This window comes from Apium graveolens, chromosome 4, assembly GCF_009905375.1.
Source record: "Apium graveolens cultivar Ventura chromosome 4, ASM990537v1, whole genome shotgun sequence".
In the NCBI taxonomy this organism is placed as follows: Eukaryota; Viridiplantae; Streptophyta; class Magnoliopsida; order Apiales; family Apiaceae; genus Apium; species Apium graveolens.
In genome coordinates this window covers 84363509-84375780 of record NC_133650.1, presented here as the reverse complement: position 1 = coordinate 84375780, position 12272 = coordinate 84363509, and the positions used below count along the sequence as shown (strand labels likewise).

Below are 12272 nucleotides of genomic sequence, written 5' to 3'. Positions count from 1 at the left end.
GGTAACTCCTGGTACAATTCGCAAGGCCCTACATTTTCCAGAAGGATGTACTTTTTCAACCCCAGAGGAATCAGCTCTTCAAGAGTTAATGGCCAGTTTGGGGTATGAGCAGAGTTTGGCTAAGCTTGGGCAGTTGAAACGGGCTCATATCAGAAAGGAATTGAGCTTCTTCTTTGACTGCATCACTAAAGCTTTTGGGAATAAGTGTTCCAACTTTGATGTCATCCCTATAATGAGTCAGCACATCGGGTATGCTATCATTAATCAAACTCATTTCAATTTTGCAAATGCTGTGATAGGTTTTATTGGGGATAGGATGACAGAGGACAGGAATGTAGTTTACTTTGCTAGATTCTGTCAGCTTATATATAGTTTATGTTGTGCTGATGAACCCCAACCTGCCTGTACCTTAACTCTACCTTTCAAAATTGCAAAACGAGCCTTTAATGACCTGGTAAATGCTGACACTAAGAAAAAGGTGGTTAGACCTTTACAGATTCCTCAGTTTGTAAAACAGATCTTGGTAAATGCTGATCCTGAAACCTATAGATCTGTTTATTCTGATGTCCAACCTACCACCACATCCCAAATACCACGACAACCATCAGAACATACCACTCATACTACTCAACCATCCCTCAGACCATATCTCAAATCATATCTCTCAACTTCACAGACAGCCTAACCTTCATCCTCAGGACCTACTGTGAAGCCTTCATCTTCCAAGCCCAAGAGGACAAAGACTGTTCCTCAAACACCTCAGAAGAGAAAGAGGATTGTTTTGAGAGATGAGTCTGATAGTGAGGAACAGGTTTCTACATGAGAACCTGTTGTCAAAGTAGCTGAGAAAGTTTCTTCTCAGAAGGATTCTGGAATTGGGGAATCTAAGCTTCTCAAAAGGCTTAGAAGAATGACTTCTGTTGAACCTCCCAAGGAATCCCCATCTTCAAAGAGATACAAGAAACAGAGAGCAAAAAGGCCAGTTTCCAATGATGAGGAAGCAGCACCTAAGGAAGGAGATCAGGAATCTCTGATCTCACAAGAAAAGGAATCTGCTCAAGCCCTTGCTTCTCCATTAACTCCAACTAATGAAGCAGCTACTGAAATGGCTAACACACCATCTGTGTCTCCTGTTCACAAGACTGTATCTCCTGTTGATCCAGGCACAAGTGCTGAAATTGATATTCAGAACCTGGTTGTGCCTGAGGTACTTTACTTAGAAGCTCCAACATCAACTAATCCATCAAGAACACCTGTTACTGATGCTGCTCAAACTCCAGAATTATCAACTACACCTTCTCTGCATCTAGATGATGATGATCAGAATAAAGGTGAGCATCAGGATATGGCTGTTGATCAGAACTTGGATCCAGATCAGCACTTAGAGGATGATGTTGAAGCCTCAATTACTTCTCATACTGTTATTTTATCAGAAGATGCTGATTCTGAAAGTTCTGATGCTGCAAATGCTGGAGATACTGGTGATGCTGCTCCAAATGCAGATGCTGATGAAGCAGGTCCTTCAGGACATGCACCTCAACAAACTATTCTTAAATCTGAACTCGTTAAGAAGTTTGTTACCAGAGAAGCACCAGTGCCTTGGAGTGAAACTCTTGTAGGACAGGAGTGGACTAAGGAATGGAACTCAGTTACCTGTGTTCCATCTGCACAGCATCTTGCTGAGCACTTGACTAAAGTTGATGAGATATTAATTACTGATGATTTCAAAACACAGCTTAGAGTCACTGCATTGAGTACTAAACATCTACAAGGTCTCCATTCAACTACTCATGCAGAGATACATAAGATTCAGGAAGAATTAATGAAGCAAGAACAAATTCAGAAGATTGATAAGAAAAAATTCTTCCAACCTACCTTTGACAGAGTTGCTTATATTGAGAAGACTCAAGAGAAACAACAAGCTCAGATTGATGATATTCTGAAAAATCAAGCTTCTCAGCAATCTCAATTTAATGAAATCCAAGCCTCAGTGGAATTGCTTGTCTCTCTTCTCTTACCTGCTGATGCCAAAAAGGGGGAGAAAGTAATTAAGTCCAAATGCAAAACTGATAAAACACTGAAGGGGAAGGATGATGAAAAAGATGACCATGGAAACTCTGGAATGGGTAGAGGCCATAGTCAAGGTAGAGGTTTCTCATCAAGAAAAGCTGAAATCACAAGTCACAGGACAAGTTCTGATACTGGAAAAAGAATCACTTCTGCTACTGGTAAAAGGATAAGTTCTGATGAACTTTTAGATCTTGATGAAGAAATGTGAAGACAATTATTTCTTCAATAAAATCCAGGAATGGACTTGGAGAGTTTAATGGAAGAAGAAGCCAGACTTAAATCAGAAAAAGTCAATTCTAAATCTGAAGCTTCTGGTAAAAAGAAACTTCTAAAACTCAAAGGCATTGTGATAAAAGAAAGGACAAATACTGAAGCAACCATGGCTAAATCACAACCGCAGATAGATCCAAGGTCCAAGGGTAAAGAAAAAGTTGGTGAACCTATCAAGGTTTATGTGCCTCCTGTGAATGAACAAATTACTGATGAAGATGATGATCTTGCTCTGACTTCAAGAAAAGTTTTTAAGACAACCTCTGACATGGCTCAAGTTGTTCAGAGTCAAGAGATAGTAAGTTCTGATATTTCTAAGAAGCAAGTAACCTCTGGCATAGCTCAAGTTACCTTGATATCAGAAGATAAATCAAAGACACTCCTACCAGGATTCACTAAAGCAAAACAGACTCAACCTTTGAAGACTGCTGCAAGTGCTTTTGAAGCAAGAGTGGTTACTGGAAAGGAAGCAAGAGATAAAACTGGATTGGGAAGTGCTGATGAAAGAAGAATACAGAACACTACCAATGATCCAACTTCCTTGAGTGAACCAGGTATTGGAGCAACTCCTGAGAGATTGAATCAACTGGAATCTGTATAAATGGTTTACCATACCTACTTGAAAGAACACATCTTGTTGTACTTCATGACAGATGGTAGGGTTTATCATATAAGGGAAAATGCCATTCGATTGAAGTATTTTGAAGAACGGGAGCATGTATTATTCTTACTTCAAGTGAATGACAAAATAACAGGAAGTGTTGCAAACTATTTGAAGAATCAGATTCAGAGACAGAAAAGGCTTTATTCTGTTAAGTCTGACAGCACATATCTTCCAAAGTACAGAGATCACAAGGGTGATGTAGTTGAAATGAAGCCCAATACTGCCAAGATTATAACTACCTTTCTGGGTTACAGGCTTGTGGAATTCAATCTTGAGTCTGATAAGGCATATTTGATCAGACTGGATCAGGATATAAGAAAAGCTAGAATTAATGATCTCAGGGCTGCAATCTTTCAAATTGGTGAAGATACTGCAGAACTTAAAGATGCTAAAAGGAGGATGATTGATAAACTCAGATATGCTGAGAGATGTTTGTTGAAGAACTATCTCAGAACAACTCCTGACATCAGAGAGATCAGAAGATGAAGCCAAATCAAGATCTACAACTACTTAAATTCTGATATGAATACAGACTGAAGTTGTTATCAGAAGTTAAAGACTGGTAAAGCTTTAAGGACTGTAAGTTATAGTTATCTAGTCTAATTCTCATGCATTTGTACTTAATATTTTTGACATCATCAAATATCTGTTAAACTTGTATATTATGCTAATTTACAAGTTGGGGGAGATTGTTAGATATATTAGATAATGTCATGGCTAATATGATTTATGTTTAGTTTTCAGATCTTACTTAAACAGGATAAATCAGTACTTACTGGAAGTCAGGACTTAAGGATATCAGTACTTATATTATCAGGAGATAATCATCAGAAAATGGATATCAGAACTTAAGTACTGAAGGACGTTCAGATAAGGACATCAGCTGATTAAAGGAAAGAAGATTGAGACAAACATAAGAAGAGATATGCATGAAGAAGGAATTCTATGAAGAATAGAATACTTGGAAGAAAAGATATCTGATTGATATATTTTAGGAAGCAGAATTATATTCCATATCAATTAGCGATTATCTTGTAACTGTGTAGTATATAAACACAGACATAGGGTTTACACTATAAGTGTTATCATATTCAAGAAGATTATTTATTGTAACTCTAGCAGCTCTCGTGATATTTGTTCATCACTGAGAGGTAACAGTTCCATATTGTAACAGAGTTTATTGTTTCAATAAAGTTTGTTTTCTGTTACTTAAGTTATTAAAGTTCGACTTGATTGTACTATACACTGTATTCACCCCCTCTACAGTGTGTATGTGACCTAACAGAATCTAATTAGGGTTTTGATTTTGGATTGTAGATTCGGAGCATAAAGGCATTCAGGCTAGAAAAGGGAAAGGTGTTCTAGGTGGCAGTAGTTCAACCCTTGTAAAGCAGGAAAGCGAATTCAGGCAAGTAACTCCGCCTACTTGTATAAATTGATTATAGAGAGGATATTGATGATGCCATGATAAAGTAATGATCTCTTATAACACTTGTGATAACATGTTGTTATTGATTCTTGAACCCTGATATTGATTCTTGTGCCAAACCTGTTATTCATCCTTTGAAACCCCTGGTATTGTTCTTGTAACGACTTGATATGATTATTGTTCAAACCCTTACCGTAACCCTGTTGATTTATATCTTGATTACCTATTGATTTCTTTGGATACCTTGAATTCTCGTGAACCCTATAAGAACCTTTATAAACTTCCTTGCGTAATGATCCTTCATTCCTTTATTTACCTTATCCTGTAATGATCCTTAGAACTATTTTGATTCCCTAACTTGTATACCTTGTTTGTCATTTGATCCAGTTCCTTAGTATTGATCTATGTTTATCATTTGATCCAGTTCTTTGGTATTGATCCATGCTTATCATTTGATCAAGTTCATTGGTATTGATCCATGTTTATCATTTGATCCAGTTCCTTGGTATTGATCCATATTTATCATTTGATCTGGTTCCTTGGTATTGATCCATGTTTACGTTTGATTTGTTCAATTCCTTTGAATTCTTGAAATTGAACTTAAGAATGCGTTTCGACTTGAAAGAGTCCGAATGATTTCATATTCTTGGTAATGATAAAATGAACTTAGTAAAACCTTTCTTTTCCAACACAAGGTTTTCCAAATAAATTCTCGATGGATTGGATTGAGACGTAAGAGACTAGTGGGATTAGTCCAGTCATATAAGAGACTAGCGGGGCTAGTCCAGTTTAAGGATGAAATTATGCCATAGGTACCTTAACGACCAGATGGAGGTCGGTACGGGCTGATCACCTGTATTATTATTTATGAAAGTTAAAGTAGTCCAATCAAAGGTTCCCTATCACTTTATATGTTGCCTTAGCAATTGCTTCTTTGAAAATGACATAATTTGAAATGATTTGAGAAGAGTTGATTGTGTTATTGTTTAGCATACAGCTTTGAGAAGACTGATTATTATTCTGATATTGTTATCAATCATGTAATTGATTTCCAGAGTTGAATAGATTCTTGTTTTCCACTTGAAAGATCCTTGAGATCATGTTAATGATTCGTGATGAATGTCGGCTTTCACCCTATCTTGAGCCTTGATTCCTGAAAGCCCAAACCTTTCTTCATAACCCTTTCATAGCCTAAAGACGGAAATATGCCACCTAGAGATTTAAAGTAGAATGCCTTAAAAGAGATTTTGGATAATTGTTATTATTGCATCATAGAATTGTCATATAGTTACTTGCTGAGCTTTTTATGCTTATATATTTTGCTTTGTTTAAACCATGGAAGTTAAGCGAGAAGATAGTCATACTTAGGCGCACTACTCGTAAGAGTGTACCCGGTGGTCCCTACCGTGTCGTAGGCTTCCAGATGCCAGAGCAGGTAGTACAGGTTGTGTGAGCAAGCGCTTTAGCTGGAGAGTTGGTAAAGATACATTGAGTTATCTATCGGTTCTAAGTCGAAATCGATCATGTAAATTTGATAATATATTTTGGGTTGTAATATATATTATCTGGTTGGTAGTTATATCTTGTCTCAAACTTAATCCTTTTTACATCCTGTTATTAGTTCATTGGAGTTTATGTTTTAATTATTATTAGTTTAATGGTGTGTGGGTCCTCATTTTCTAACCCCGAGATTGAGACCGTCACAGATGTGAACTAAAAAGTCAAATTTTAATTAAAATATAAATATATTTTTTTAAAAATACACATAAAATTATAAACAAAACTATATTGTTCAATCAATAATATTGTCTTTTTCAAATATCTTTTATAGAATTATAGTTAATCGATTAAGTAATCACCATGTTAAAATACTATTTCTTTTAAGTTCCCAACATAATGGAGACATTATATGTTCACCCCCAATAAAATAATAATTTCATTATTATAACATTTCCCCCCTTATCAATGCTATCACTTTAAACAAGTTTAAATATTCTATAAAGTTATGAACATATACGTCTACTAACATAATTATTATGAAGTCATACCATTTAAAATTAAAAAAAAATAAAATTAAGAATTGAATTCAAAATTTTAAAAAAAAATATAAATAATTAAAAAAAATATGTGTCATCTGTGCATGGCACGGGGTGTAAACTAGTATAAATAATACTTTAAACACGTAATATTATATATTTACATATTCGTGATTAATAATATTATTTATATAATTTATTGCAGGATTAATGAAAAAAGATATAATAAGTACACTATATAATTTGTATAATATTAATAAAACATATTATTCTATAGACATGTTTATTTTTTGCCGAACTTAAATGTTTTCAATGCAGTAATGTTTTCATAAAATATTATGTACAAACTAATACATTTTTTTTATTGTAGAGAACCCGCAGTCGCTAGCCTTCGAGTGCGCACTGGGTAAACCCCACGGGCTCACGTAATAAGCCTGCAAATCACGTGAAACAAGATAAACCGCACTTAAGCGACAAACTCTGGTTCAGGAGGCATAATCGTAAATTCTCTTCCCGTGGGATTCGAACCTGTGACCAAGAGGATAATTATCCCCTATTTAACTAACTGAGCCAACTCATGCGGGCGACTAATACATTTTTACGATGATCTAGTTGCCAACATATGTAGTTTTCAGAATTTTCAATAAAAATGATCCGGCCTAAAAAAACTGATAAGGCCAGCCTCAAGAGCCCAAACAGAGTCTGACATTTTCGGAAAGTCTGGCCCGACTCGGTCAAAATCAAAGTCTGAAAAGTCTGATTTGGTCAAAGCCCAGATTTTTTAAGGTCCAGGCCCAAAGTCAGGTCGGGGGCCTTTTGTGCATCCATGAGTGGATGCCTCTTCAGTTACTGTTGGTTATAAGCCCAACAGGGCCCATCGAACGAAGGCCCAATATGCGGTTAAGCTACTGGGCCGAAGGACCTCCAGGCCCGCGAAACGAAGGCCCACGGAAGCCCAGGCCAAGGCCCACTACTCGCAGACCGTTGGACAGAACAAGGGACATAACGCCCCCTTTTCACTCCCTCCTTAATGATTTGTAACGGTTGGACATTCAAGGCAGAATTGGGTATAAAAACCCTTGTGAAGTAAGACAAAACATACACACATTCTCGTAAACACTCTGCTTTTTTTGTATTATTACCCTACCCTTACAACCAGATTCTGATTCTCACATCGGAGGTGAATCGGGGGTACAAACCCTCGCATTCTCTTCACTTTCAGGTACAGCCGAACCCACCTTCAAGGCAGACGAAGCCTGTTCAAGCTCCCGAAGAAATCTGGGCGTAACATTTGGCGCCGTCTGTGGGAAGTACGAGAGTTACAAGCTGAGAACGAGATCATGACAGAAACAATTTATGAACATTCACCGCCGCCTGGTTTTGCCGACAAAGGACAACCGTCCTCCCTAGTCGATGAGGACGGGGTTATTACACTAACCCCTGAAGAACATGCCTTCCTCCTAAAGATCCGGGCAGAAAAGGCCGCGGAGAAGGGTAAGGCCAAAGTTGATCAAGTTGACAAGGAAGCGGAAGCGCGAGCCAAGAAAAGAGAAGCTGATGCGCTCCGGTTGAAGGCCCTGCAACTGCAAACGGAGGAAATTGAACTGCAAGAATGAACCTTGAGGGAAGCGATACGGGCCGACGAGACCGGCAGAGCGAATAAAGATAGAAGGGAACATAGGGCGTATGACGAAGAAGATGAGTCTGACTCTGATTCGCATCCCCGAAGGAAAAGGACCAAACAACCCTTTTCTTCTGATTCAGACGAAGAGCCCGATGGATCCCGCCTCAGGCTCAACCGCCTAGAGAAGGCCATGTCCGGTGATAGAAGGCCCGATCGAGAACCTGTTGTGACACAAGAGATTGAGCTAACCGACCCCCCCCCGGGTGAAGAGAGACAATTCCCTAAGATGAGCGAGTTCAATGGGAAAGGAGACCCCGAGGACCAGTGTGAAAAATATGAACACCTGATGGTTGGGATGGGCCACAATGATATTATGTTGTGCAAAATGTTCAAGACTTATCTCAAAGGGGCTGCGTCGATGTGGTACAAGTCCCTAAAACCTCGGTCCATCGGGTCCTACGAGCAGTTGAAAAGGAAGTTCTTGAAGTACCACTCGCACCTATGCCGAAAGGCGAAGGATACTGAAGCCCTGGTCCACTGCCGACAGAGGGCGAATGAAGAGCTGGGGGATTATCTCGCTCGGTTCAAGAAAGAAGCGGGGATGGTCACTAACCTGGACAAAATCAAAGCAACGGGCTTCCTAACGGCGGGGCTAGACCCCTATAAAGGTAAAAAGCTTCGCTCATCTCTTTACGATTTTCCCCCAAAATCCCTGAATGATATATATGTAAGAGGCGAGAATATTCGCCGATAGATGGAAAGTATTGGGGAGTATAAAGATTCAAGAATAGACGACCGATCAAAGCGAGCCAACAGATATGAGGGCTCAAGATCAGGATCTTACCGGAGGGATAGCAGGAAAGAAGGAAGGAAAGAAACAGATCGCGGGGCCGAACGGCGCCGAGATAGAGATTCGGCCGTGTTCACTCCTTTGAATGCGCCGATCTCCAAGATTCTCCATGAGATAAAGGGCAAGCCAGGATTTGTTCGCCCCGCCAAGATGAAGGTCCCGAACCACAAGAAAAACCCCGATAAGTATTGTGACTATCACAGGGACAAGGGACATAACAACGATGAGTGCTATCACCTCAAAAAGCTCATTGAGCGCATGATCAAAGACGGCGAGCTTAATCAATTCGTCCGAGATCTGAGAGATAGGTTGGGCCCGAAGGAGAACCAAGAGGAGGAGATAGAGGCCGATGAGCCAGAGTGAAGGGACAGGATAAGGGGCGAAGTAAAAACTATATCTGGGGGAAGCATCCTGGATAAATATAGTAAGATAGCAAAAAAAAAGTATGCCCGGCAGGTTTACAACCTGTATCAGTTCGGACAAGCAAAGCCCCATATGCTCATGACCTTCAACACCGAAGACTTACGAGGATGTCATTCGCCCGCACGAGGATCCTCTAATCATCAATCCTATCATTGGACAGAATAAAATATGGAAAGTAATGGTGGATACAGGCAGCTCGGCCAACATACTGTTCCACAAAACCTACTGCAAGATGAACTTGGCCGGAGAGCAACTAGAGCTTTGCAACGAGGCTCCCCTTTATGCCATCGGAGGGCATCCCATTCAGTTTGAAGGAACGATTACTCTACCGGTCCTCCTAGGCAAGTTGCCATATACCGTTGAAAAGCTAGTGAAGTTCTATGTAGTTCGGATCAAAAGCCCGTACAATGCAATATTCGGCAGGCCCTTCTTATCGACCTTTGAAGCAGTGGAGTCTATACCCCATCTTAAACTTAAGTTCCCCACTGAGAAAGGGGTAGGAGAAATGAGGGGCGATCAGAAAACCGCCTGAATCATAATGCTCGAAGACCTTGAGAGGGATTAGGAATACGAAGGACCGAATGGAACCAGGAAGAGGAAGCGGACAGAGTCCGAACCCAGCGGAAGCCGGGAAACATTGAATATCGAGTTGGAGAAGTTTGGGGCCGATCTCTCTAACCCGATCGTCGAACCCGCAGCGGAGACCGAAGAAGTGGAATTGTACGCGGGCCATTCGGGAAAGATGGTTCGGATTGGAAAAAACATGGGGGCGGATCTGAAGACAAAGGTAATAACTGTCATTCGGCAATACCATGATGTGTTCGCCTGGGGGCCGAAAGACATGCCCGGATTGGATCCCAAGACGGCAACGCACTGCTTGAATGTGCAGCCCGAGGCCAAACCGGTAAAGCAAAGGAAGAGGACATTTACAGTCGAACGACAGAAGGTAATAGAGGCCGAAGTGGAAAAATTGTTAGAAGCCAAATTTATGGAGGAAATTGAGTATCCCGACTGGCTAGCCAATGTGGTGGTTGTCAAGAAGTAGAATGGGAAATGGAGGATGTGCGTGGATTACACGGACCTCAATAAAGCATATCCGAAGGATCACTACCCCTTGCCTAACATCGACCAACTGATAGACGCAACGGCAGGATATGAGGTACTTAGTTTTTTGGACGTTTTTTCTAGTTATCAAATTGCTATGAATGATAGGGATGTGCCCAAGACAGCGTTCATAACTCCGAAGGGGACTTATGCTTATATTAAAATGCCCTTCGGACTGAAGAACGCTGGAGCCACATTCCAGCGAATGGTGAACAAGGTCTTTAAAGAGCAGATCGGAAGGAACATGGAAGCATATGTGGATGATATGATAGTAAAATCACTATTTCAAGATCATGCCGAAGACTTAAAAGAATGCTTCGAAACGCTCCGAAAGAACAACATGAGGATCAATCCGAACAAATGTACCTTCAGAGTCTCTAGTGGCAATTTTCTCGGGTACATGGTCAGTGCCCGGGGAATAGAGGTGAACCCATAGAAGATCAAGGCAGTTATTAATATGGAACCTCCCAAATGCAACAGAGACATCCAGAAATTGACGGGCCGGCTCGCCGCTCTTCGGCGTTTTATTTCCCGGTCAGCTGAGAAGGCACCCCCTTTTTCGCCGTGCTCAAAGGGTCAAAGAATTTTGAATGGGGGCCCGAATGTCAAAAGGCATTCGAAGAAGTAAAAGAATATCTAACAAAGGCACCACTCTTGATGAGGCCCGATCCGAAGGAAACCCTTCAGCTTTATCTAGCCGTGTCCGACAGAACTCTGGGGGTCGTCCATGTGAAAAACTATAAAGGCAATCAGCATCCCGTGTTCTACGTGTCCCATGTCCTCAAGGATGCAGAGACAAGGTACCCCAACGCCGAAAAATTCGCATATGGGTTGGTTATGGCCTCCCGAAAATTGCGACATTATTTCCAAGGCCGGACGGTCCAAGTTGTCACCAGCCAACCTCTGAAGAAGATTTTGACTAGGCCCGGAGCCTCTGGAAGAGTCGTAGCATGGTCCATCGAACTCGGGGAATTTGATCTCGAGTACGTTCCCCGAACGGCAATTAAGGCCCAGGCTTTGGCCGACTTCATGGTTGAATGCACGTTCTCAGGCCCGAAGGATCTTTCACCTGACAAACAACTAATCAGGATCCCAGGGAAGTGGAAACTTTTTGTATATGGGTCGGTAGCCGGAAAAAAGTGTGGGGCCGGCTTGATCCTCTCCAGCCCCGAAGGATTCGAGATATGCCAAGCCATCAGATTCGACTTCCCTTTGACAAATAATGAGGCCGAATATGAGGCCCTCCTCGCATGGATGAAGCTGGCCCGAAGCCTTGAGGCGAAGCACCTAAGGGCCTTCAGTGACTCCATGTTGGTCGTGAAACACTTCACGGGGGAATATGAGCAAAGGGATCCCTGAACGAAAGCCTATGCTGCCAAGGTACGTGATGCTTCTTTATCATTTGAAACCTTTGAACTAAGTCAAATTGGTAGAGAGAACAATTCTAGGGCAGACGCCCTTTCCAGGCTAGCTTCGGCCGAGACACAGAACTTAACTGGTTCTATTTACCTCACCGAAGCCAAGACGCCTTCGATCGAGAAGAAAGAATGTCTTGAAATCCACCAGGGGAGCGACTGGATGACCCCCTCAGGAACTTTCTGGAGAAAGACATTCTATCACCCGACCGAAAGGAAGCGCTGAAAATTAAATACAGAGCATCGAACTACACAATAATTAATGGACGGATGTATCGCCGGTCGGTCAGTCAACCCCTTCTGCGATATTTGAACAACGAAGAACAACAACAAGCTCTGGAGGCAGTGCACGAAGGGATTTGCGGCGAACACCTGGCTGGTCGGTCG

General features: G+C 41.2%; 1 protein-coding gene across 1 annotated transcript; it reads left to right on the top strand.

The window, feature by feature from the left end:
- Positions 1-9544: 9544 nt before the first annotated feature.
- Positions 9545-10411, top strand: LOC141718695 (uncharacterized). The gene is made up of 2 exons (XM_074521074.1): positions 9545-9862; positions 9932-10411. The coding sequence occupies exons 1-2, from the start codon at positions 9545-9547 to the stop codon at positions 10409-10411; spliced, it is 798 nt and encodes a 265-aa protein (XP_074377175.1).
- Positions 10412-12272: the final 1861 nt, after the last annotated feature.

Bases quoted from the DNA above. Each gene is read 5' to 3' on its own strand.
- LOC141718695 (XM_074521074.1), top strand. From the start codon at position 9,545: ATGGTGGATACAGGCAGCTCGGCCAACATACTGTTCCACAAAACCTAC. The intron at 9,863-9,931 runs GTAGGAGAAATG...GAGAGGGATTAG, and splicing joins AGTTCCCCACTGAGAAAGGG to GAATACGAAGGACCGAATGG.